The sequence below is a fragment of the Micropterus salmoides genome, unplaced genomic scaffold (assembly GCF_014851395.1).
Source record: "Micropterus salmoides isolate LMB-PRFRI ecotype aquatic unplaced genomic scaffold, ASM1485139v1 Ms_hic_scaffold_1720, whole genome shotgun sequence".
NCBI lineage: Eukaryota > Metazoa > Chordata > Actinopteri > Centrarchiformes > Centrarchidae > Micropterus > Micropterus salmoides.
Genome location: NW_024040841.1, coordinates 16917 through 44326, shown reverse-complemented (window position 1 = coordinate 44326; position 27410 = coordinate 16917). Strand labels below are relative to the sequence as shown.

At 39.3% G+C, this 27410-nt stretch overlaps 1 protein-coding gene across 1 annotated transcript; it reads right to left on the bottom strand.

The window, feature by feature from the left end:
- Positions 1-624: 624 nt before the first annotated feature.
- Positions 625-24668, bottom strand: LOC119908264 (rho GTPase-activating protein 24-like). Its single transcript, XM_038725976.1, has 3 exons — positions 24150-24668; positions 15219-15443; positions 625-741 (listed from the first exon to the last, which is right to left on the bottom strand). The coding sequence occupies exons 2-3, from the start codon at positions 15426-15428 to the stop codon at positions 640-642; spliced, it is 312 nt and encodes a 103-aa protein (XP_038581904.1). The 5' UTR covers positions 15429-15443; positions 24150-24668; the 3' UTR covers positions 625-639.
- Positions 24669-27410: the final 2742 nt, after the last annotated feature.

Here is a 27410-nt window from a genome sequence, read left to right as displayed (position 1 = left end):
TACACAGCTACTGTTCAATTTCAAATGTAGCGTACAATATTCACTTTGAACATTCCAAATTCAAAAATATTACATTAAGATTCAATTTGTGCTCACACTAAAATAGCTCAATATAGGCCAGCTATTTCTCCCTGCTTCCAGGCTTTAAACTAAGCTAAGCTAACCACCTGCTGGCTAAAGCTTCATGTTTAGTGTGCATTTAAATGTCAGTGGTATTAGTCTTCTCATCTAACTCTTGGCAAAACAAATGAGCAAATTTCCAATAAAAACAAATTTGGGTCATAAAAATGGTAAATTTCAACTTCAGTCAACCTGTCAGTGGCTCTTCATTGAGCCTCTTTATAATAAGAGGCAGAACAAAATAAGAACAATGTCAGAGTGCTAGAACTGGAAAGCAAGAGAGAAAGAATGTTGTAACATTACAGTAATCACAATTTCACAACATATGACTTCCTTTTAAGCAGCATGTAAACAATCAGTTAATGGCTAAATTCTTCCCTAGATGATTCTCACAGTGTTTAAGACTTTGCCCAAATGTATTTGCTGCAGATGTTTTTGTTCCTGCCCGTGCTCCAGCCGACATTGCTATCATCATTTTGTCCTTAGTAAAGATTTTAAAAAAAAGTGATTCCATTGCTTTCATCTTTTCCTACCTGGAATGACTTCGAAGAGAAATTTCCCCCCATCATCGCCGCTGGTTGCATGCTCTGTAACTTTGTTTCCAGGTAAGAAAATGGTTCCCTGTGGATAATGAAGAACAGACTGATCAGAAGAAAAATCCCAAACAGAGTATTATGCTTACATCATTAAACTAAATGTACGATGTTAGATGAATGTTAGTTTTGATTGTAAATGCTAAATAAGGAATATTTACGTTGAATAGATACATCAAAATACTTTATTTTCACTGTATATGGTGCAGAATCTAATGTAGTCACAATGTTTTATAAATTTTTTTTTTTTTTTTTTTACAATTAGGTTTCATGTTAAAATTGTGCCTGGTTTAATGGTTTAAGGCACACAGTCCACGTGCATTAAAAACACGTTTAAATGTTACTGCACATTTGCCATGTGACCGAGAATGGTTCACTTTGCACAACCTTTCCTGCTGTTCTCTTGCAGCAGCACTCCTGAGCTCAGCAGCACACCAACTCTCATACATTATCACAGGAAAAATATGTTTAGAAACACTGACATGTTTGTCAAAGGATTTGCATTGTCATGTGTATCAGCATCTCTGCCGGTTGAGAAGGTGGCGTACAAGTCCCCAGGATAGGTCTGGATGATGGAGCTGACCTGTTATAAAATGTGGCAAAGCGGTAGCATTATAGAGGATCACCATCTCTCTGGCTCAGCTCTGTCCACAATGATACATCATCTGTGTGACACCAAAGGCCAGAGATTCTCTGCTTTAAATAGCAGGAGCATCAGCTTTCCAGAGTCAACCTCTCAACAACCTTACTGTCGAGACTTACTGTCTGTTAGAAAGGTTGTGGGGCAGATCTATGTACCTAGTCTTCAAAGAGCATCAAGGCAGACACACTCATTGACTGGACCAGTGATAAATGATGACCCAGGATATTTTATAATATTAACCTCAGAAGGGTCACAGTGCGTGTCTGCAGGTGCCAGTGAGTATCTGTGGGTCATGTTAGTGACAGCAGCGGTGGAAAGCAAGTGTTTTTCCTTCACTACATTTCACAGTTAAATTGTTCTTCCTCTACATTAATTTGTTAGTACATACATAGTTATGAGTTACTTTCTAGGCTGATAAACATTTAGCCTATAGAACATATGATCACCTCATAAAATATGATATGACATTGTCATTGATTCAGCTATACCCAACAAGATGTAAAGTAATATTAGCTCCACATCAACCAGCTACATTAAAATGCTGCTTGTATTTTAATGCATCCATAATAGTAATCCATGTGACACTGGTAAGGGCCACTCAGCTGTCTCCTTAGTTCTTTTATTTGATACTTAAAAAGGTGGAGTAAGTGCTTCTGGAGAACTCCAACACCATGACGAATACCATGATATAGAGCAAACAACAACACAACAAGTAAGGTAACTAGAGCTTCCGCTGCAAAGCTAACATGCAGAGAAGACAATGCGGTCCAAGAGCCAGCACACTTGTCCCAAAATACAAAATTCTACTTAATTCAATTAAATTTGTCATATGTCATCTCATTTCACTTTTCATATAGAGGAGGTCTAGACCATACTCTTTATAAAATAACGAAATATTTATAAAGGGTCTTAGTATTAGTGATAGACAATTTATTTTAAATCGTAAACATCACACACTCAGGCAACCGTAACAAATAAATTACCTATTTTAACTTATTTATTCTAATTAGGTTGACTGTAAAAAAGGATTACAACACAACCAGCTGCAGTGACCCTTATGCATTCAAACAGTGAATTGATTAACAACTCAGACATTACTGGCACAATGCAGCATCTGACAATCATTAGAGTGCCCTCTGTCTGGGTTAATGGTAATGCAGACAAGATGTGTATTGGCGGCAGTATCAGTGTTAAGCACCCACACACATGAGGGGATCTGGGGGGAGTCAGTTTCCTTCATGCTGAGAGAGAGAGCTCTTTAATGAGCCATAACTGTGACAACCGGGAAGTGGAAACCCTACCTGAGGCCCCAGATGAAGTGCTTTTAACGGGGGTAATAAAGATGGGACAACCATGCTCCAAAGTGGAGGAATGAGGGAGAGACAGAGCTTGTTTGATGTGGTTGTCAGCAAGAGAATCTACTCAGCTGCAGTATCTTGGGATTAAGAGCTTCTTTGAAGACTTTTTTCAGTGAACATAGAACTTATTGTCATGCACATTGTACTGATTCCAAGGAAAAAGGAGATGACTTAAAGGAATTGTGTGGGAGAGATAGACTTAATAAATGTATGCTTTTCGGACCGTATATATTCTTAAAAAAGACGAAAAGGACCCCCATACTGTAAAACCACAACACCACTGATATTCCTCTCCATTTCTGAGCCACAGCCGCACTTTCCTTGCTGACATCCTCCCTGGTGGGCTGTTGTTTGCTGCAGACAAACCCAACCACAGACAGAGTAATATTTACCAAGCAAACAGTATGGTAGCTTGGCCCAACCCAACGGGGCAAAAAAACCCCAACCTATTTGGGGTTTTTTTTTGCATTTTTATATTGTCGTTAACTAGGATGAGGTCATTTTTGGAAACAGTGTAATGACACAAACCCAATAATCTTTTGTTCTCAACCAAAAAGCTACACACGTTGAAAACAAACGTCTCAGAGAAATCTGTTTGAGAAAGGAGACAGCAGGAGACCCAAGCTCGTAAGCAGCAGCTCAGTCTGTCAGGGGGCTGTTTCTGAGGTTGTGTCCAACGGTATGCTCCAAATTAAATCAAATTTGGGGTGTTTTCTCAGACTGCAAGAAAATACCAGAATACTGACTGTGACTCCAGCTCTGCTCATTTAATGGCATCTGCACAAGTTTGTCTGACCAGCCTGCACACACTGCAGCAATCAAATCCAACTGAGATTTTCTTTTTGGTAATAAAACAAACATTTTACCTCTCTGAACATTCAAGTTTGTTAGGAAATGTGCAATAATGCACCTCATTGTTCCCTGCAGCCTTGGATGGTTGATTAACTACCCTGTGGGTCACATAGGCCTTCTTAATAAAATGTTAGGAAAACACTGTGGGACCAGCTCATACAACATGATAAGCTATCCATTATTAATGTCTAAATGTTGTTGTAATGAGTTGATACCGTTAACCTTGTGTCCACTGCATGATAAAGGAGATGCCCCTAGCATTGACCCCATTTCCACATATAATCACATGATCCATCGTAATGTAAACTATTGATTATAGTCACTTTAAGAATAAAAATGACTACGCCACTGGAATTTCTCCTGGAAACTATATCTCTAGCATGATCAACATTTGTTCAAGGCAAGTAAAACAAATTAATCAACAGTCAGGGATAGTTAAGAGATAGTCTTAGTTTGTTAAATAATGATCTGGTTTAATGAATGAGTGTGAAAAGCAGGACATGTGGCAAGGTAATAAATGCAGAGCAATATATTGTGGGGTAGAAATTGATTTCAGATTGCAAACAGATAAGTAAATGCTCCTACTGAAGTCAACTAACCAGAAGTTATTGGTGTAACAGGTCATTAAAGTGCTTGTTAAACATTGGCTGGTTGATCAGTAGTCCTTTTATCCAATAATAACTGTTCCTGAGCTTGAGTGACCTCTCAGGCACAGGAAGTCAAACTCAGTGAGACCTGGAGAGGGTATACTTTTTGCCTGTGGACTATATTAAGTGTGTAAGTACTGTCTGTCTATGTGTTCCTTCTTTTCACAATCTGACTCCATATTTTTGGTTGTGTGCCTGCTATAAGACCTGTCTATTCAAGTGGCAAAGAGTTACTAATGGTTGTTTGCTCTCATTGCTCCACTGACTCCATCCATCCAATAAATGTCATCATTATTTCACAGTTATAAAACAGGTAGTTCTGGTCTTCAGCTCTGACTGGCTGAGTTTGTTCAAAAGCCTTTTCCATTAATTTTTAGTTACTGTGTGAATTAACTGTGGGTGAAACATGTGAGATGTTAGGCACAATAAATGATGATACAGAGAAGACTGAAATTAACAAGAGGGGAATTAAAATGTTGGGGAAATCACAAGGCTGATGGCATTAAACAGATTATGTGAAATGTTTGCTTAAACAGTGACCAACGATAAATGGGAAAAAACTCAGCCTTGCTTGGAGCTGATATGATTGTTTGAACATGTAATGCAGGTAGATTTTATGAAAATCACACAATCTCTGGCACCAAATACAAACCTAGCAAATAATTTTGTAATGTTTAGCAAAATCTTGCACAGAGAGCTATAGAAACAGACAGCAAGGACAGGTATGGTCTGAAGCATGCTTCGTTTCACACACACAGAAAATCCATCAAAAACTACAAGATTCCTAAGACAAAAAACAAGAAAGCCTATGTGCAAGCAGCTGGAAAACACAAGGTGCCCTGTCACTTTCTTGCAGGAATATCTGTCACTGCTGCTTTTATCCTTATCCAAGAGGAACTCCCATATTATAAAATATCTTCCAGGACTAAACCAGGACTGCTTTTTTGAAAAACAGTTTGAATCTGAGATTTCTCAAATCATGAAATATAAGGAAAGATAATGGAATGAATGATATGACACTGTACACTGCTTTTTTTCTTTTGAAGAGAACATAAAATGCCAAAGCAATTACTGTGAAATCTCATGAAAATAAAAGGATAGAGATTAAAGGGCACACAGTCCTCTGTTCAAATGTAAAACCTTAAGAGGCAGAATCGAATGTTTCAAGAATGTTATTAATTTATGTAATTTCTCTTCCCTGGTTCATTTTCAAAAATGTGATAATTTTTTACCTTTTTTACATGTACTTACAGACATTTTTAAAAATAATAAAATGCACACTAATCATGCACAGAATATCTCACTAATAAAGGTTCCTCCTCTGCAGGGCAGAATGTCTCTCAATGTCTTTTTAAAAACTAATGTCTTTATGTAACCTTATTAAAATCAGTGCTCCTTTGACTTTATGTGCTTTATGGATTTATCTTCTAAGGCCAATAATATAAAAAACATGTTCAGATACGAAGCTCTGTGCCATTATATTGGCCTTCTGTATCACATAGCATACTGAAGGCGATGTCTGAAGTGGTCCTCTTTTCCTCTTTTTTCAAGTAAGGTTTTTTAGTAAAATAAATACTATGAATTCCTTGCACAGCTAATGACAATTTAGTTGAAAATATAGAGGACTGAGCATGAGTGGATACATTTCTATGTAAAGTGCTGTAGACACGTACATGCTCTAAACTTGATGTGATTCCTGTGAAATTAATTTATACGTTATTTAGCTGAACTCTTAGAGAGTATTTACACCTTTAAAACTAGAGCACAGCTGTAGGAGGCATCACTACTTTGGCTTACAAAGTATACAAATAACCAGCCACAGACGAGGCACGAGGCATATTTCTGCTCATCAACTATTTACCAGTGAAATGAGTTTGCTGCTGTTAGTTCAGCTGGACTCTCGGTTACAGCAAAATTCCACCTTTAAAACTACAGCATGGCTGCACCATTCACAGAAATCAGAGAACCCATAGTCCTGTTCATTAACTATTTGCACTGTTATTGGTTATATTCTATACTGTCTTTGCGATCATTAACCAGGAATTAAATAATAAATAGTTACTTATACTGATACAAAAGTCAAAGTAAAAGTCAACTTTATTGTGAATTATACAAGGCACACGGAGGACTGAAAGTGCGTTTCTCTTTTGACCCAATGTGAAATATACGACAAAAACAAATACCAAAAAAACAATTTAAAAGTAAAACAGTAATTAACAAATGACAACAGTTTAAGAGGGGGTATTATGCTTTTTGACTTTTTCCCTCTCCTTTATTGAACTATATACCTTTTTTTGTGCATGTAATAGGTTTGCTAAGTGAAAAAGTCCACCCCAAAGAGAGTTCCCATCTCCCACAGACAACTCTGCTCTGAACTGCTTGAAAACAGCTTGTTTGTAGTCCATCCGCTTCGCTTTCATCCTTGTGACGACACAGGGATGAAACATAAATGCGCCTCATATAATGCTCACCAAGCTGCTACTCCGACATGCCCTCAAAAACACCAGTGGAAAAACACGGAGCTGCAGCACACACCTCTCCTCTCCCTTCCAAACACTAGCTATCCTCTTGCTCCAGTCTGTGTTGCCAAGCTGGTCTGCAACATGTACAGCTGAACCGAAGCTGTTTACTGGTTTATCGCTGACCTGCCCTTCTCAGCTTCTGATCGGCTAGTAGTCATTCACTAGGAACTGCACATATGCAACTCCCAACAAAGATCATTTAGAGACAAGATGTATCACTCCATAGATAAAACAAAGCCTTCAACACAGGGTGAAAAGAGGAGCTGCAGCAATGTGCAGTATGACAAAAAATATGGTGTTTTTTGAAAATTAAACTATATAAACCTGTTCTGGTACAACTCCTAAATAAGATTTTGAACCTGAAAATGAACATAATACCACCTCTTTAAACAACTTAACTGAAGCAAGTTTAAAATCAATCCACATAGAACAAAGTTGTCCACGGTCCACAAATTAAAATTGACTGCCACAGCTTTGTTTTATTAAGCCAGAGAAGGAAGGACAGATGAGAAAAATGAGAAATCTAAAGAGCAGACTGCCTGGAGGCTTAGATGATAAACATTCCCGGGACTTGAAGATTAACAAGAGGAAGAAAAAAGCAGCGTAGAATAAAGCCTTAATATTCAGTATACCCTCTGAAGTGATAATATGATTGATTTTGGCTATACCTAAGAAAATGAATAGCACAGAGGTTGTATGAATGGAGTCTGCACTCTGTATGCTGTTCCCATCAACACATACAAGTGATGTTTTGAGCAACATGCCTTATATCAAATAATGAAATAAAATGGTAGATAAATTAAAGACATAAACATTAAATGTTTACACCACTGTCATGAGCACGTAGATACCAGGTAGCCACAAATACAGATGTTAAGATTCATCCAAAAAGAGAGGAGACTCTTCCTCTAGGGAGCATGAATATCCACGGGAAACTTAATGTCACCAGTAATTTTCGAGATACCTTGCCACGGACCGGAGTCTTGGTCTGGAATAACTGTACATTTGACAGAACAATACCATATTTTATTACAACCTTTTGCAAACTGAGATTTATAGCTTTAATAAAAACTAATTTTCCAGACTGACTGTGTAGGACACTAAATCTTATTAAGAAAAACTTGGAAGCTACAAAATTCCAGTAACCTGCCATAGTAATTTTGCACAGCACTTTGAATCAGTAGAGATTATACAACACTATCATACCGGTGTCTGTTAATTTACCTTCAAAACATGTTTTGACTGACTTAATGGATTACATTTGTGCAAACCTAACATTATTTTAAATATATAGAATCACATGTTAATAAACAGCAGGATATACTGTCAAACCTTAAAGCAATGCTTATGTGATGAAATTATCTAGATAATATGGCAGGTTATTTCATTGACGGATGACTTCCAGAAACAGCCACAGACAAAGAGAAGTCTTAAAGCAACAATTTGTCTTATTATTATTTATTTTACATAAGGTGCTCTGAGTAACTTACCCGTAGGGATATTGATGTTTCAGTATTAGCTGTGGCTAAGAGTCCTGTGCAGTCCAAAATGAAAAGTGGCAGTCAGAAACATGTTTAGCCACAGGGCAGCATGAAAACACATTTAAACCCTCCACAAGAGCTGACATCTTTTGTGTATTTCTGATATCCTATTCTGCTTTCAGACTGCCCACCAGGACGTCTGTACGTACTGCTGATACACATTTTTGTGTGACAGTTACTTGCCACACAAAATAACAGACACCTAATTTGCATATAGTACCTTAAAATGTCTCTGTAAGCTTGTCCACATTTGCATGCCACCAACTGGATAGAAATTAAGACTTAGCTTAACTTAGCTAAAAAATCGTTCATCAATGCCATTACAGATTAGTAAATGGTACCATTCAGAGCTTGACATTAACACCTGCCAACCTGCCAAATGCGGGCAGGTAACACAGTCACTCCCACCAGCCAATTTGGCATGTTGAAAAATTGTAGTCAAAAGGCACATTGGCTAGTGAGCAAAAAAGTAAATGTCAAGCCATACCATTAAAAACTAAAATAAGTAAAACCTGCAAAACTGTTTTTGCCACAGACAAGGCAACGTTAGCATTCATATGGAGTTGTGATTCTGGCCAGCTGATCAATCTGGCTCTTTACCTGCTAAATGCTTAGTCCCTAACTTTATTGTTGGGTCATTTGGTGCTGAGCGAGTTGTATACAGTGGATATTTAAATGATGATGCGGTGGAGCTAACAGTAAAGTTGTGGGCAAGAAAACAAGTTGAAAGTTGAGTTAAAAGACACTAAACCGCTTTGTAAAACTGACTGGAACTGCAGATTAAGGGTGATGCATTGTTAGTATTACTGACTACAGCTACCTTAAGAAAAATTTGAAAACTACAGGCACTAACCAACACTTACAATTCTGTGTTGTGGGAAAATACACACATTAATACATGTAGCCATTAGAAAGTGAAGTATTTTTAGTCAGACAAGGTCTTTTGCCCGGGGATACCAAATGAAACCTGTGTTGTGTGTGAGGAATTCTGATGTGATTCAATACTCCATACAGCTCCTGCACCAGCTGCGTACTCACTTCTTGTGAGGAAATGTGCTCTCCAGAAAGCAGCTCAGAAAACAGAACTGGCATGAGCTTGTTGCAAGTCCAGTGAGAGTTAATTGACTTTTCTATCCATCAATACAGAGCTTATTAGACATGCAGTCACCATACAGGAATCAGAGGTAATATTCTCTGTATTTAGTGTGCGTACTAGGCATACTGACATCCTGCAAACTGTCATTCTTCAATGATTAATTTTTTCCCTGCTCTAATGTAAAGTTTAAAAAAAGTAATTGGCTTTTAGTATGTCACTCATACATCAGGTGGCACCCAGCCATGTCCACACAAAGTCTGTGTATGGTTCTGTAACCAGACGATTGTCACGGATGCGTTTAATGATGTATACAAATACATTGAGGGTCACGTCACGTCTGGATGTGATGTGACTCACTGGAACCTTCACACAGTACAAGTATACATACATGTATACATTCTGCTAGGAATCCCTCGTCTATGTGCATGTTTGCCAATGTCAAAAGTGACAAAAGTGAGACACAGAGTGAGCACAATTCGGACAAATGGTACAGTGTTAATGTTTCATCAAAACAGCAGCAAGACGACTGCAGTGGCATTTTATTTACTCCTGTTAAATGCCAAGGTCAAACAGTTCACAGCTCAAGCAGAGAAACCAAAGAATTTTCAGTGGGTTATTGCACTGCATTACAGATTTAACAAAACTTCTCATTAAAGCCAACTACTTTTTGTTCTGATTATTTTGTCTGAGTTCAGACACAGCCCCCTCGTGCTATGAATATTAATGAACTAACTTGTGAGACGTTGTGGTGAGAATTGTAATATTCTAATAAAATTTTAATATGTCTTTCATTTCTTAATGTATTATAATAAAATTAAATTGCTTCAATGTATTCATTCACAATTGTCTCATTCATTCATAATGTTAGCTTGCTTACTTTACAGGAATACAGATACAATACTAAGTGGTCTAAATTACAATAATCATACCATTTCACCCACTGAATGAATACTGTCTTTGTTTATGGCTCAGCCAGATGAAATCTGAGTGTGTGTGTGTGTGTGTGTGTGTGTGTGTGTGTGTGTGGAAATGTGAGTACATGCATGCTTGTGCGTGCATACATCTCCATGGACGAGTAAGGGCAAGCAGATGGCATGTTGAAGCTAAGCCCACACGTGCCGTACCCTATGCATGCTTTTCGGTGACCCTTCACCTCTATCTGACTCCCATTCTTCAGATTCCACACGTTGCTCAGAGAGGTTTGGCCTGACTGTACAGGACACAACACGGACCCCTGTATTGACAATAGTGATACGCTCACTTCCTCTGAGCAGCAGCATTTGAAATCTCATCTCATCTCATTTCTGTATAAAGCTAAGTGCTAGTATGGTTACCATTATTTTCTTCTATTTTCTAGGACTGGTCCAGGGCATTTCACTATTATGTACACAACAACGTAGTGAACTCTTGCAACACAGTCCTGCAAGAAATACAATCACAGTAAATTTTGTAAATCTTTACAGCTGCAGAGTATTTGTTAAGCTCCCCATCACAACCATCATCCTCTGTTGTGCTCTTTGCGTCTTTTTTGATCTAGCACCCCTATTGGCAGGAATTTGTCTGTATGACCCATCCATTCACCCCAATCACCTCACTACTTTACCTGACTTCCTTCTTTGTTACTGTCATGGCCACTAAAGGTGGCCTAACAACAGCCTTACAATACATGTAAATATGGGTCGTAATGAGCTGCTTGAACAATCAACCTATACATCCGTTTTTCTGGTGAGGACGGGCTGAGGTTAAAAGTGTCTCCAGCAGTGACAAACACACACAGAGAGTTATCACCTCATTCTACAGTTCCTCTCAGTTTTATGAAAGTGTATAGCTTCTTTCAGCTCATTGTTTTGGTTATATCATCTGTACCTCCAATATTTTGGTCTACTCCTGACCGCAGATGACAGCTGCCTATTTGCCCAGGACCAAATGGTAAGCAGACAAAATTGCTAGTGAAAATAATGAAGCATTTAGCATAAAGAGAAAGATTTTGTGCCGCTATAACAGTATCACACAACTTCACACTCATTAGTCACATGACCGCAAAAGATCACTTATCAGGAAAAAGTAAGCACAGTCTCACTATTCCCTATGTAATCAACATTAAATAAGTGAGAAGTAATATGAGATTTAGAAATCACTGACTGGTGTAAAGTTGTATAACTGTAATTTATACATAGAAAAAGGGCGAATCATTGCAATGTGGAGTTTTTAGAAAATAGTAGAATTAAAAAAACAGCCATAAAGCAATGGAAAGTAAATAGTGTAATAAGCAGTAAAATGGGAAAGATTTCTCATGCAACCTTTGTATTTAAGTATTACTGTTCATGACAAAATCAGTCCAAGTTTTGTTGGTGACTGTGTTTCCACAGGCAATAGAGAGGGGCAGATGTTCCTGCTCCCACAGAGGAGGCAGCAATTAGGCAAATGTGACAGGTAACAAATGGAGATGTCACAGCACGTGAGTGAATTAATTAATAGCTGATCTAAATATGGCTTCACACCCCTGCGTTATGTGGTTCATGACGCAGGACAGGGAGATTTAATTCTATTGAACACACTCTTAAGAGATGTATGATGGTACATTTGTGTGTGTGTGTGTGTGTGTGTGTGTGTGTGTGTGTGTGTGTGTGTGTGTGTGTTTGCCCTGATCTTGAACATCAGTGTTATAGGCTAGGAACAGCTGAGGCTGAGGCTCTCTCTCCTCTCTGCCCTACTTGTGTTTTTTCTTTCAGAATGTTGGAAACTCTAGAGTACTTATCTTGTATTCTATTGGGTACTGTGTCATGTTAGAGTGTTGTTTTTGTGCTATTCCATGCTTCTCTGCTTTGGAGGTCACAGAGATTTAAGCACTTTGAAAGCACTGCTCTGTGCCTGACCTAGTTTTATTGAAATTTCCCATTCTCTGCAAAAGAAGTGGCAGTTTTAGGCATCTGAAATTGATGTTGGCTTTGTTTCAGAAGTAGGAAGAATAGAAAGTTGAGTAGAGCGTTCATTAGGTAGCTGAAGTTGTAGGAACATTAATGATTAACATTTTTGGGTGGATAAATATAGATGGCAAGAACATTTCAAAGGAAAACTAATTTTTTCTGTCATTTTCTTTAAATTATCATGTAAAACTGTTCCACAGTAATTGCATCATTCCCTCAGGATATTCACACCACTAAGAGCTAAAGCATAACTCATGGTGCTTCTAATATAAGACCACACTCTGTTTTAAATACACTGCTTAAGAAGCAGAGCTACCCCGAAATAGCAGCGAAGAAAATCTCCTCTCCCTTTATCTGGCCAGAGGCCCACCTTCAGGTCTGGATCTTTAACCTTCAGAGACTGCTGCTGCTGCTGATGTGGCTTGGGTTTGGCTGAGCTGAGCTTGCTGGGAAATCAACCAGACAAAGACATGTGGGTAGATGAGCAGAATGAAGATTTCAACTGTGCTCAAGTGTTCAAGTTTCCCTTGGAAAAAGAGGATATTGTTTGGATGGAATGGGTATATGAATTGGTTGTGGAACATTGCTCGTGGTGTGAAACAGCTGGCTTCTACAAAAGGGTAACACAAATAACTGAGTAGCTACCAATGAAAAAGTTGAACTGCTAATTAATAAAAAGAAAACAGGCAGACTTTAAATTACTCGAAAGGATTTTAATGTATGTCACTTGTTTATAAATTAGTATTTAATAATAAGTTCCTAGACATCTGCATACTGACCAGTCTCGTACCTAACCAAATCCACCCACCAGCAGACCTAAAGCACTTAACATATTATATCTAGTTTGTTTTATCTAAGCTTTAGATGTAGGCAGATTTCTTGACCTTTGGACAGGGTCACACAGCTGTAACCACCTGTTTCCAGTCTTGCTAAGCTTAGCAAGTAATCGTCTCGTGGCTGCAGCTTCATATTGAACAGACATGAAGGTGGTATGAAACTTCTCATCTAACTCTCGGCAAGAATAAGCCAAAGTCTTTATAGGCAAGCAGGCAACTCGGCAGCCATCTTGGCATAGCCTCCGAACAGCTATTTCGGACTGAAAAGACCAGGCTCCCATTTGAATGAATGGGGAGAGAGCCGGAACTTGTCACCGGGACATAAAACCGTTTATACTTCTACTACTCATGCATCACTACTACCATGCATGCGCATTAGAAGAATAACAGACCCTTACATCAGCGGAACCACATGATTGGCTGAAATATGTTTCCTGCTTTGCTGTTAAAAGCAGACGATTGGCTTTCTAGTGTTATGGGCTTTCCACATAGTGTTATATAGAGAGGATGTGATTGAGTGGCGTGTCTCGCTTATTTCCCAAGATGTCAAACTCCTCTATTAATATCGCTTCTTATCTGTATTCAGTTGTCCCTGGCTCCCTGACATTCAGTCCCAGCAAAATGATCCCTGAACAGCCATAGAAACAAGAATAAATCTGTGACAACAGATTCTAACTTCTGTTTCTCAGTTCAACTTCACTTCAATTTCAACTTCAAAGACAGTTTGTTGAAAACATGCAACTCCATGTTGAACTAACATGGTGGAATTAATTATTTTTCCTTTGTAATGAGAATCAAAAGCCTGTCTAATTCTGCTTCTTTGTTCGGTCTACACATGCTCTGTGAGAGAGGCTGCCTGGTTACAGTAACGTTAGAGACAACCTTATTGTCTGCATCACTCATTGTCCCCTGTTCTTTCAGGATAGCTTTGTGTGCTGGCTTCAGTGAAAACAAGTACACAACAGTTTACTTTGACTTATATTCAAACAGTCAAAATAACCTGATTCATCAGGTGAGTCAGATCTTGTTATCTCATGTGGCTGTAAGATGCATCTGCTCTGTAAACCCATTGTTTCAGAGATAAAACTAAATTTGTTTTTTGATGTATAATATAATATAATCATAAATATATGTTTGTGTTATAACAATCACCTTTATCTTTAGCTAAACATACCTGAATTCTCTTTGTGTTTTGAGCTCATTTAATCCAGGGTATAGATCTGCAATATGAGGGGGTGACTTTGACTGGAGATACAGAGCTTTAACTTTTTTAAGTTTTGTTGCCTAACCCTAACCAAGTAATTTCACCAGCATGCTAAATTTTACTTAGGCGTGTGCACTGCACGCAATTTGACAGTGTAAATCGTGTTATTTATACGCAGATTGATGAGACCAGGTTGTGTCTGGACATGTCCCAAAGTATGTGGGGATCACAGATACAATCTAAGAGTGGTTGTAATAATAGTCATAATTTTGTAAGTAACATACTAATTTATGACAGCTCTTCGTAAAAAGCTGTTATTCACATTCACTCCTGGACTGGACAAAGAGCTGTTTCTCCAGATGTGACTCATTTCCTCTTGTGTCTCTGTGTGCCAACGTGCAAACATACTTAACTTGTTCAAAATCTATCAACCTGACTAAGAACAGGTGCAGCAGCTGGCACAGCGCATGGGAACAAAATAATTCCAAAATATTTCCACCTGCAGCATCCACCTCTGATCTGATCAGCTATTCGTGGTAAATGTCTGTAAGTTCTTCAAGTGTGATCAGCTCATAACAGATTCAATTGATTGTTGACTTGGCTGACAACAGTACACAGTTGGCATAGTTTTATAGCAGCCCAAACACAATAATTGTTCCTTTTTCTTATATCTGATATTGAATAATGCACAATAGATCAATATGAATACCCATAGCACCAACACATGTTCCATTATGTAGGCTTCCGGCTTGATTAAAGAACTTGGCATCTGATCATTTTGTCACTAAGAGACACATCAGTCTGTGAAATCTGTTGTTTTCTGTTGCCATTATTTAAAAATAAGTTGGGATTAGTCTTTCAGTGTATTCACAGCCTTACCAGAGCTTTGGTCTCCTCCTCGTCTTTGTAATAGTAGAGCTGGTCCCCTCGCAGAACAAACCAGCGACTGTGCCAAGTCTTGACAAAACCTCCTTGCTTCCTGAGCCACCCACACCTGATGACACTCAACCGTCCCTGCCTCTGGATCTCTGTGCTGGGCTGAACTCCATTGCGCTGGGGACTGCCGTGGGACACACACTGGTCGTCCATTACAGCAACTCTAACCTGCAAAAAGGCAAAACAGTTTTTATCTGTTTGTATTTACAGAAGTTCCAAGTAGGCAATAGGTAACCAAATACTTTCTGCAACAAACAGATGATGACAAATTCTTAAATGCTCTCCTTCCAAACTCAGTACTGATATTCAGGAAGAAAAATTATATAGAAGTGGAGTGACTCTTCAGCCAAGTCCTAATATTCTGCAAGATTTCAAACAATAGAGAGATTAACTTGTATGTTAGGGAGAGTGTATTAATCACAGAACTCACAGTCACCACAGTCCAACACAAATGCGACAGCAACAAGTCTGTTCATTTAAACTATTCCTTCAGTTAATTTAATGAAAACCATTGTTTTCCAATAGAGTCTGTGGGTTTTTTCAAATGTCAGTTTCAATTCTAACAAATGATAACCTGTCTTTCCCCTATCTGCGTGGCTAGAAACAACCTGTGGTTTGGACGTACCAACTCTGTCAGAGGGATGGTTGGCTAATTTGCTGTGGTTTGCAAGTTGTGGAGCATTAAAGAATTTGAGATGGACAGAGTTGAGTTTTGCAAAGGCAGGAGGGGAAATGTGGGAGGAGGAATTTATACGCCAGAAAACAAGACCAGAGGCCAAACCTCTACTCCCTTTTATCTATTTCTTGTGTCAAACACCTACATATGTTGGTTGGCCTGCCAGTCTTTCCCTTGCCTCACTGTAACATTTTGTCTTTTTGTCGTTTTGAATCCTCAACCTTTTGAAGTTTTACAATTAAAATAGATTACATCTAATCAAATGCGACAAAAATCCTTAGCTGCACCTAAAACTTTCACACGTGCGTACAGGAGTGCAGTCACAAACACATGTAATAAATCAACCTACACATATTGTTTCCATGAGCATGATAGATTGTTTAAACATGTGCATCATTCACTGACTATGCTACTACTCGGAGACTGCTGCAGTCAGCTTTAAGCATTGCCATGTTATCAGTGGCTCTCGTTGAGCTTGCCTTGGTGGAAGTCCAAACAGCCCGCAGGTCCAGATGAGGACCAGATGCGGCCCAGTACTGTTCCAGGCAACAGTGGAGCAAGTGCAGCAAGGCTGCTGTGGTGATTTCAAAAAATTCTGTGGATCCATGCACAAGGACGTTAGTGAGTCCTGTTTGCATGTGCATGCAAAAACGTTCTCTAGGAAAACAGTAGTTTTTACCTTGTTTTGCATTGTGGAGGCCATAAACTACTTTTTTTTATCTGTTGTCTTTCTCTACTTATGGTTGCTCCGCTTTTGTGCTGGAGCTATGTAGGGGGGGAAAGTGGGCAGTGCTCAGCAGCAGTGAAAGCTATCATCTGAGCTAAGTTTATTCAAGGGAAAATTCTTTATTGCGTGGGATCATTTAACACTAATATTGGATGGAATAACCTCTCTATCCCTGCTGCTTCCTACATTCTTGATTCTCTTAGTTTAAAAAATCTGTAAGTACACACATGAACACACACACACACACACACACAACATAAATCACAGTCTAGGGTCGATACACCCATCTGTTGATGGAGTCACCTGCTGTGTTGCCAGTCTGGTGCCACATCCCCTTTACAATTTCATGCCACCTGCACTGGGCGTAGTTAACAGTACTGCTGGGATTGGCCTGTGCTGCTGCAAATTGAAATAGTAAATAACTCAGAGGTTTCTTAATGTGAGTAACGTGGTGCCGGCTGAGAGTAGAAACAGTATTTAAAATTTTCATTACACTGTGGTCTAGTCCAGAGGTAATAAATTGCCATACAGGGATAGAAGGCATAATCATTACTAAATCTATAAATCAACAGACAAATGGAGTAAGATAAATAGAAAAGTTGGAGGTTCTTTGGCCTATGCAGGAACAACATGATGAATTGTGACCTTTAGAAGGTACTCATTTTAATTTTTATGGTTCATTCTATAAGACATTTCTAACATAATCATGGTGAAATTATGTGTAAACAACAGGCATAAGTAATGAATCCTAAATTCTATGCACAGTATAGGGTGGCCATAACTTTATCAGAATTTTTGTGAAGCAACAATCCAACTAGGGCTAAAGGCAAGGTAGTTGACCTGTTTTTCAAACCTGGATTTTATTTTTATTTTTTTGCAGACACTTCTCCAGCGAACCTTCTGATGGTGCCAGATGTGGTTTACATTTGTGACACAACTGCAAAGTCTCTGCAAGAACGCATCCTTACCTGACTTTTGTCCACTCAGCACATTGAAAGCAGCCTCCCAGAGGTGCATTCTGTGTGTGCAGGTGCATGCAGGTACTGTGTCTTTTGTGGCAGTAGTGTCTCTTTACCGTGAGCCTCATTCTCGACATAAGCAGAGGAACTATATTGATGATTTCTTATAACAAAGAAATAGGATATGTAATTTACAAGGCAGTCTGAAAGGTAGATTTAAGAAAAAGGAAATTTTATCTGTGAATCACAGAAATAGAGATATAAATGGTTCCTAAGTTGCAATCTATTTCCAAACTAATGCCCAATAAATAAGTTCCTTATTCAAAAATTGTCCATACAAGTGTTACATTTCAAATTAAGCAAAAGTTGTATTCAAGCACACTAGAGGAGAAGTAATTTTGGGATGAAACTCCCAAAAACTCCCTTTAAATGCTAGACACAAAAGTAAACATAGTAAGAGCATAAACCCCAATGTTCTTCTTTAAGTTTGGTGATCAAGTCTGCTCTCTAGAATAATGAATATGACAGTATGAAGGAGCATTTCATTTTCAATGCGACAATTAACACTCTGCATTACCATCTGTTCGTGTCTAGTAACACTTGCTTCTGTCAATGAACGTTCAAGATATCTTGAGTTTAAGAATATCCCAGAATTTTCTCACAGCACGCCTGAGAACTTTCACCATACTAAGAAGTCTGTGGGAAGAGACACCCTGACCTTCACTATAGACAACAACAGCTCCACATACAGCACAGACAGCCACACACACACAAACAAACACACACATACCACAAACACACACTGTACACTCGAAAGGACAACACAAAGATAGTCACGAATCAGCCCCCTAAGGTTTTGTGGCATGCACTATAATTTCTTAGCAGGATGTAACTGTGGCTCTGTGGCAGTCAAATAAAAATTAATAAATTCAGAAGAAATGAAGGAGGGAAAAAAGGGCTGGATTCGCATGGACTCCTTTGACGGGTACAAATCTTTCAAACCACCATTCGTGTTTGTCTCCATTTCGGCACTGAGGTATTAGTATTCTCTGTCGGTCTTTGTCCATCTGTAAAATGGATACTGAGCCAGGCCATCTCAGGATCAGGGACGCCTTGTTGTGGTTTAAAAATATGCGTTTGTCAGTGTAATAATAAAATACACTACTGGACATGTCTTAAGTGATGAAAACTGATCTCAGAGCAGCCAAAGACACAGGAATTGTACAATAAATCATTTTCAATAGTTTCCTAGGACACAACTATTTGATGTAAGCTGATACTTTTGATTATGAACTTGACAGTATGATAAAAAGGGGTCCTGTGTTTTGTAGAGTGGTATGGGATGACAATTAACATTATACCCTTACAGAGAGGAAATAAGGATATCTAGAGGTCTAAACAAGGAAGGATGTTTGATGAGCTTGTAAAATCTCTGATATTTGATGCTGCAGACCTTGTCCCTACAGGACCCGTCTCACAGCATCAGGCGGTTGGTAGTTTTCAGTGCTTACACAGACTGTTTGTTCCCCATATGGGAAAGTACTGAAGCTAGCAGCACACAGAAAGCCTGAAATGCTGTTTGACACGTCTTTGTTTGAATTGAGCTGGTTTGGAGGAAAGGAGATTGAGGCCTTAATTTAGTCTGTCTCATCCTTTGGGAAATTAAAGTAGTGCTTGGGAAGATTTTTTGGGGGTAAAAATACAGCAGAGTTACTGAAATCATACATTTTGCACTGCAAAAAAGAGGAGCATTCAATTCCCCCTAATTGAGACTTTACAGACTTTTGCCCAAACGGCCAAAAATGTTGGTGTCGGGTAAGGACAGTGGCAGGAAATGTTCTGTGACCACAGGAAATGGCCGGTCACAGCAGCAAGGGAGCACTCTGTCGAGGGAAAATTGGACTCAACAAACTTAGATCTCCTGCCTTTCCCACCCTGTGGCTGCTATAGCATCACAGGCAGAAATGGTAAACATGAATGTACTACAATGATTTTTACGTTGTCATGTGACATGATTTCCCAGTTTTCAAACCATTTTGTTAACCTTTGCCTCACTTTTCACTGTTGCTATGCTTTACAAGCTTTCCATTCTCGCATAGCACATGATACCGGTGTAAGATTTGTAAATTAAGTAATGTTTGAAATTATTGATTTCAGACAGTCGATTCTTTGGCTGAAATTACAACTTTTGCTAGCAGGTTGATATAAGATATAAACCCTTAATTTACAAAGGTATATAGGAAATCTAGCTCTACATCCTAACTCCCCACAGCCTCTCTGATGCCCAACCTCCCTCTCGCTCCTCTCTATTAATATTTTCACATTTAACTAAGGTTTTATTTTAACTAAACCAGAGCTGGTGATTGTTGGAACAGTAAAAATACAAACCACAATGGCTTGGTGAGTTTTATTTTGTTTCTGTCGAGTTTAAACAAAGTACGATGATCTGCAAGATAAAATAACTGTATTTGTCAATGGAGTCTTGTGGCTTGACAAGAGCGACATAACAGCTATTTCTGGTTAAACAAAAAGGTCCTAGGTTCCTTTCCACAATGTTGTCAGACACTTATTATAACAATCTGAGCCTGTCAAAGGCAAAAACAAGCACTTTTAGTGAACAGACACTGAAGGTGCACTATTGCCTGGAAGGATTACATTGCAGCCATGTTTTGCGGCTACCAGCTGCAGTGCTCTTGCTCAATACTAGACAAATTCAAAAAAACATTGTCCCTTATACACAAAAACATGGGAAAATACGGTCCAGTTTGAAAATAAACAAGGTTTCTCTTTTATGATTCACTGATGAATAGCAAGCATGAATTCTTTATTCATGTTCATTAACATATGGCCGACGGTGCCATTGCCATCTGTCTGTCTTCAGTCCTCAGTGTTACATTTTCACCAGCTGTTGAACTCCACATTGGCCCCAGTGCTTGCCAGTAAAGCCTTTCCTTGTGTCAGCTTTGCTTGGATGATGCAAAGGTCAGTGGGGCATTAAAAGTCACAGTAGAGGGTCAAAACAGTGCAACCACTCAGTCTTATCAAATCTTATAAAACTAGAATTACTATCTATCAGTTCAATTCAATTCAATTCAATTCAAATTAGCTTTATTGGCATGAATGTGTAACAACAATATTGCCAAAGCATCATACAAACTACAAAAGAACAATCAACCCCATCTATCTATCTATCTATCTATCTATCTATCTATCTATCTATCTATCTATCTATCTATCTATCTATCTATCTATCTATCTATCTATCTATCTATCCAGCTGTCTGTCTGTCTATAAGGCAAAAGATAAATTATCTCTGTTCCTGAAAAATCCTCTTCACTATCAAATGTCTCTCTCCTCCAGTACACCACCACAAAGATGCCAGTAAGATTGGTCATTGGTGGACACACAAGATGTGACAACTTTGTTGCATATGCAAGTCAGCATGTTTGACAGCTGATTAAATCCACCTGGTAAGGACATACACTCTGTCTGTGTTTCATTAGCAACCACCATTCAAGGCTAATTCAGATCAAAGCCTATTCATTCGACCAAGTCTCTCGTTTGTTTGTGTATGTGCACAAACAACCATCGTACCCTGCTAACCGCAAACAGACACACAAAAAAAACACAATAAAACATGCAACAGAGAAAACATGAACTTCACATCTCCAGTCAATGCTGTCAACCCTGTAAATACCCCTAAGCAACCTCCCCCCTCAAAGTCTGCACAGTAGGGCCTCCATGACCCACATGTGTTAAAGACAAATATAACCCGTCGTTACCAAAGCTGCTACCTCGAGAGCAGTCTGTTTCTGCCACAGAGGTGAGAGGAGGGCATGCTTCTTGCTGTGCTGTTGCAAGTTGTTGAAGAGGATGTGAAAGAGGAAGGGCTTCAGAGTGGTCACAGAACTACTCACTCCCTGAGCCATTGCTTCATCTAACATATGCACAAGTCAGGTCTATCATGATTTAATGCTGAAGGGAAACTATCCTTCATTATGGTTTAGATACATAGTCCATGATCAGTCACTACCTACTACAATGGCAGAGAAATAGGTGGATGGATGGAAGTAGGAAGAGAGGAAGGGAGGTGAGGGTGGGAGATATAATGTATCACAAACATCAACAGGATTGCTTCTTGGAGATACAAGTTCCTTTTGCTCCTTTCTGCTGGAATGCCAAATAAACTCGCTGGCTTTCCTGTATGAATCAGTTTTATGAGTCAGTGTCTATTTTGTCTACACACCAATTTAGACGCCATATGTGGCCCCCTTCATGGTCTACAATGCAGTGCTTTTGGTATGATACACTCGTTACCCACTCACTAGCATCGCTGCCCCTCCCTCTCCATTTTCCTCTGCGCCATGTGTCACAGTATGTCTGAGTACAGAGCGGCAGCCCTGTGGAGAAGGGTGAAGATTTCACATTGGCCTCTGACTCATTCTACACATGTTTGACAAACTGTTTTAACTGAATGAAAGATACTGTTGATGTGGCTATCCTTTTGTAATGCAGCAATGTGAAAACAGGGGGATATTTTCTAGAAAAAAACAAGATACAAGATGTTACAAAGTGAGAGGGGGGATCTGAAAATGACACCTGTGATCATAGTCATTTCCCCCAGAGATGTTGTTTGCTCTAGAAAGCTAAGCCAACTCTGCATTTACACCGTCATAAATGTCGTCCTTATTATAGATTCTCTAGGTGAACTAGCCAGTGTCAAGTTTAACAGATGTTAAAGGAGTAAAAATAAAAAAAATAATAAAACAAAATAAAAACACTTCAGTTTCTGTACAGTTTATACAAATTAGATATTAAGTGTTTACTAGTGAGCCTTATAGGTGCTGGTATGAAGATTTTGTTACCCATTTTGCTAGCGGTTTCCCCCTGTTTCCATCTCTTTCCGTCTTTGTGCTAAGCTAAGCTAACAAGCTGCTGGCTGTAACCTCATATTAATTGAGCAGTAATGAGCGTATTCTCATCTAACTGTCTGCCAGAAAAAGCACAGGTTTTTCTCAATATCTCAAACTATTCTGTTTAACGTGCTGCAGTTTCAGTCCTCCTTGTCTCCATCCATTCCTCTCTCTCAAAAAAACAGTATTAGACCTGGGAACAGAAGAGTGCAGCAGCTGACACTGGGAACCTGATCCCTGGGCTTTCCAGCAGCACAGCTTGTGCACTGCAGCCATTCCTGGCACACGGGGGTCATCATATCTTCCCTCCTTGTGCCTTGTTTGCTTTCACATCTACCTTTTACATTAACACATCAGGTGGGGGGAACAAGTTGTGGAGATATGTTTTCTGCCCTCCCTGGCATTTTTTATCAGGCCCTCCCTGTCCTGTCCTTGTCATGCTTTCATTCTTATTGTTTGAAATATTTTCTCATTGTCCTTTTCTGATTCCTTTTCCCATTGTTTTATAATGCTGTGATCAGTTGCAGTCAGCAACCCTGCACAACTAGCACCTTAATCCAGACATAATTGAGTTTTCTTCTCTTTTTGGCCAGCTGACAGCCAGACAGGGGGTTGTTGTTTTGGATGGCACATGCAACTGTCATGGCCATCTGTATGTCCTGCTCCAGAATTAGGGAGCCACTGCAAGATTTTGGTCTGACAGAGTGACAGTACAATAAATTCACTTGAATTTTAATCAAGTTAAACCTTACCTTAAAAGTATAACAATTATGCTTTCTAGCTGTTCAACAGCAGTCACTTAAAGAAAAATGGTATTTCAGTTATGTTACAGGCTAACAATGTAGTTAATATACTTTAGACAAAAGATTGTTGTCATTTTCACAGTATGTTTCACAGATTCGCAGCAGGCCCACACACTGAAAGGTATGCACTTATTTCCTCTGGTGCATTTTCACTCCAATATCAACATAACTGTAACCCCTGGTAACACAGCTGGAGGAGTTGTGTCGCTAGTGTAACACATTGGCAATATATCACATTCATCTAGTGATCTAATCCATTTGAAAATGAGTGATGCTGGAAGTTTGTAAAGCTTATTCCAAAAAAAAACACAACCATTCAGTCAAGAAAAGCACCAATGTATCTTATCATTGTTCAGTAAATTCAAGGCACTTGCAGACCTACTCTGCTTGTGGGATTATATGTGTTGCACATAAATGAAACACATTGATGGAAAATATTAAACAGATCCAGAAACCCCAAAACACCACTGAATGTCATAGCTAATACTATCCACTGCTATGCTACAGAACGTGCTGCTACTACTGCAATTGTATATAAATCTCCAGGGATACCTGCCTAAAATGTAAATTTACCTTAAAGTATCACTCAACTCTTCTAAGACTGGTCCATTCAGCCAGACCATTTGCCTACAGAATCTTCACATTCTGATTACCAAAGTGTGCAGAGATATGTGAATATGGCTCAAGAACAATGGGTACATTGCCACAAAATCACCAAAATATAACAATACAATAATAATCCCTCAGTGGCAAAAACATACTATAAAACTGTACAACCTCAAACAGAGAGACTCACCTTTCAAATAAACAGCCTTGTTGAATCTCACAGCTCTGACGTGTAGCAATGCACAACTATTGTATTCAATCCAGTGACAGGTAGTCATTCAACATCAACAGAAATCCTGTGCTGAGACGAGCTCAAGTTGCACACCAGCTCAGCTGCTGCTGCTGCTGCTGCTGCTTCTGCTGCGGCTGCGGCTGCTGCTGCTGCTGCTTCTCTCTTGAACTAACTCAGTGTGTGCAGAGTGGATTGAGTTAGCTGAGGCTCAGAGGAGCTGTTACAAACTTTTCCCCTGACTGCTCACACCATCTGCATGCTGAGAAAGTCTCCGCTGTGGACAGGATGGCTGTCGCGGTCAGCACAGTCACACATGGGGCACCATTACAGCGAGAGTCCGCCCAGACACATGCACACACACACACACACTCACACACACACAAACACACACTCTATCCCAACACTGCAGCCTATGCAATCCTAAGTCCTCCAGTCATCCTGGCTGGTGAGACGATCACATTCAGTCTGAGAAGACCGTGTGTGTACGTTGGTGACAGAGAGGAGGGAGGAGAGAGGGAGGGGGAAGGCGTGTGAGTGTGTGTGTGTGAGAGAGAGAAAGCATGTTTTAGGAAGTCTCAAGATCTCTGAGCAGCAGTGCAGCTGACTTTCTTTTGTATTTCAGATTCTAGAACAAGCAACTGGCAGTTTTTAAACACCCACTGTGTTCCAGTCTTACCATAAGTTCCAAACTTTGCAGTGGTTCGTAATGTGAAATAGAAATCCTGGATTTCCCATTATCATCTGTGAATAATCCAGCATACAAACAAGGCTGCCCCAGTTTTAAGGTGTCTTCGAGATGACATATACAAATGACTGCGTGCATGCAGCTCGACAAACATTTATTTAGTGACACTAGCCTCACTTTGGTGCGAGCCCAGCTGTATATACATCAGTGGAAAGTGCATCTTGTTTACATGGGAGTGGTCTAAAATGTCTTCCTATTACATACTCTTGCAGTGGTCCCTGCTAAAGAACTTGTCTGCCTGAGTAAAGGACTATTTTTCTTTTTGTATGTAAGATACACAAACAAATATGTTTAATGTGTGAGACAAATGGCCTTTACACTGTAGCTGCAGTTTCAGCAAATTACTTTTTATAAACTGAGGAATTCTGACATGTACAGTACAATCCAGCTCAATTATTATATCATTGAGCTCCTTATTGACTCCTCACAACCTGCTTAATCTGAAATGAAATATAATATATATTATAGATAATTATAAACCAAAAGCAAATATGGTTTGAAAATATGTGTTGGATTCCCAAAGAACTATATACAAAAAGAAAAGGTGGGACCCAAGTGTACAACACCAACAGGAAGCTTTAGTAAAAGTAACAGTGCAGTTTACTTAAATTTTCCAGATCTAGCGCAATTATGAGATCTTGCTTGAAGTGGAAACACACAGATGACACACCGAGGTAGACTGGCAAAAATCCTCCACAAAGAATGAGAATCTGAGGCAGAAGAAAAAAACAGTCAGGCAAATCTTTGTCAAAGGAAAGAAACCTAACAAACCAAACACTGAGAACTGACGACCTGGCAAAAAAACTGAGTTTAAATGCAGAAGAGCTTGATTACTGGGATGTGCCTCAGGTGCACAGGTGATCATGGGCGGAGAGTCAATTGGCTGACCTGAGACAAGTTGGAAAGCCACGCCCTGACACACACACACACACACACACACACAGAAGACAGACAGGGGAACCAAACAGAAACACAAGGGAGGGAGGGAGGCACAGCAGAAGCACAAGGAAACAAAAGGTTGGTTGACATTTCGATGAAGAGGCTTAAGAATGGAAAAAGGAGGTTTATTTTTCATAAATTGTTTTATAAAAGACATGGATAAAAACAAAGCAAAAAGGTGTACTAAGAATCAGAATATTCACCACCAAAAGATTTTTCTATTTTCCTATCTATGATATACTGAAATGGCCAACATGCAGGCTACAATTTATATTATCGCCACACGACAGATACAGAACCTCTACACAATATTAATGTACCTCTGGCACGTGTCAGCTCCGTGTCATTCCCTGGCCCTGGAAAATGTCCTCAATAATGAGGGAGGGAAATTACAATCTATATGGGAGGTGGCTGATATGTCAACAATAATTGCTTCCTCAAAATCAAATCAGGATGAGAATTAGTTTATTTACAAACTCATAATATAGAATATGAGAACAGGGGGAAATCTGACTGGGGTAGTGTTGTGATTATGACTCTAGAAGAGCTGGTTGAGTATAAGGTGACGGAGGAGTTTCACTGCGGTGTTGAATGTGGAGGAGGTAAAGTCAACATTCAAGATCCTGGTTGGTGTTATTGAGTTGTTAGAGGGTCTAGGCTGAACACATTGCTTATTGATCTGTTTGATCTATAGGCACACTGCGCAGTGAGGCAGGAGTGAGGTCGCTGTCACATTTGGACCTTCAATTAGCATCTGTCAAATGATTGATCAAAGAGGCAGCAGCGGTACATGAATCTGTCCAAAGCTTCTAACAACCCCTTCTCTGAGGACACAGAACATGATTGGAGTTTGAACCTGTCTGGCACTTACTCTGGTCAATATGCATATTTTCTGCAGCCATCCTTACGAGACTTGCACCCTAAATGCAACTTATTGGATAGCACTGGTTATTCTGACTTTGGTACAAATGCTGTGACCCAGGCTCGCTCATGCGCAGTAACCATTAGGCGTACTTGGTAGAACACATTTTGCTGCAGAGTCTCTCTTTGTTACTTTTTGTTACCCTATATGAAATGTTGTTAAGAAATTTAATGGTATGTCATTAAAATAGTAATTTTTTACACTTATTTGCAGCTGTGCAAACTGAGAATATAGTAAAATCCTTTCCACTCAATAAAATCTAATCTCCACACAGAAGGTGAGTTTTCTAGGCGTTATGAAAAGCCTCATTAGATAAGACGGAGATTAAATGAAATGTTGACACTAAACAACAGTAGGCTCTGAGCCATCTGTCCTCAGCCATCCCTCAGCATGTGTTATTATATTTGAAGGACGTGGAATGCAGAACATGAAACACTGTGACCTTGTGACGTAAGAAGTGGCCATCTGTAAACAAACTGGAGTATTATCTACTCCCAAGAGACACTCTGGGGGATCTTATCTGATAGGAGATAACTCATAAGATTAGAGTGGGTGAATCTTCACAGAGAAAGCCTCTGGGAATTAGAATGTTCTCAATAGGACTGCTGTTCTC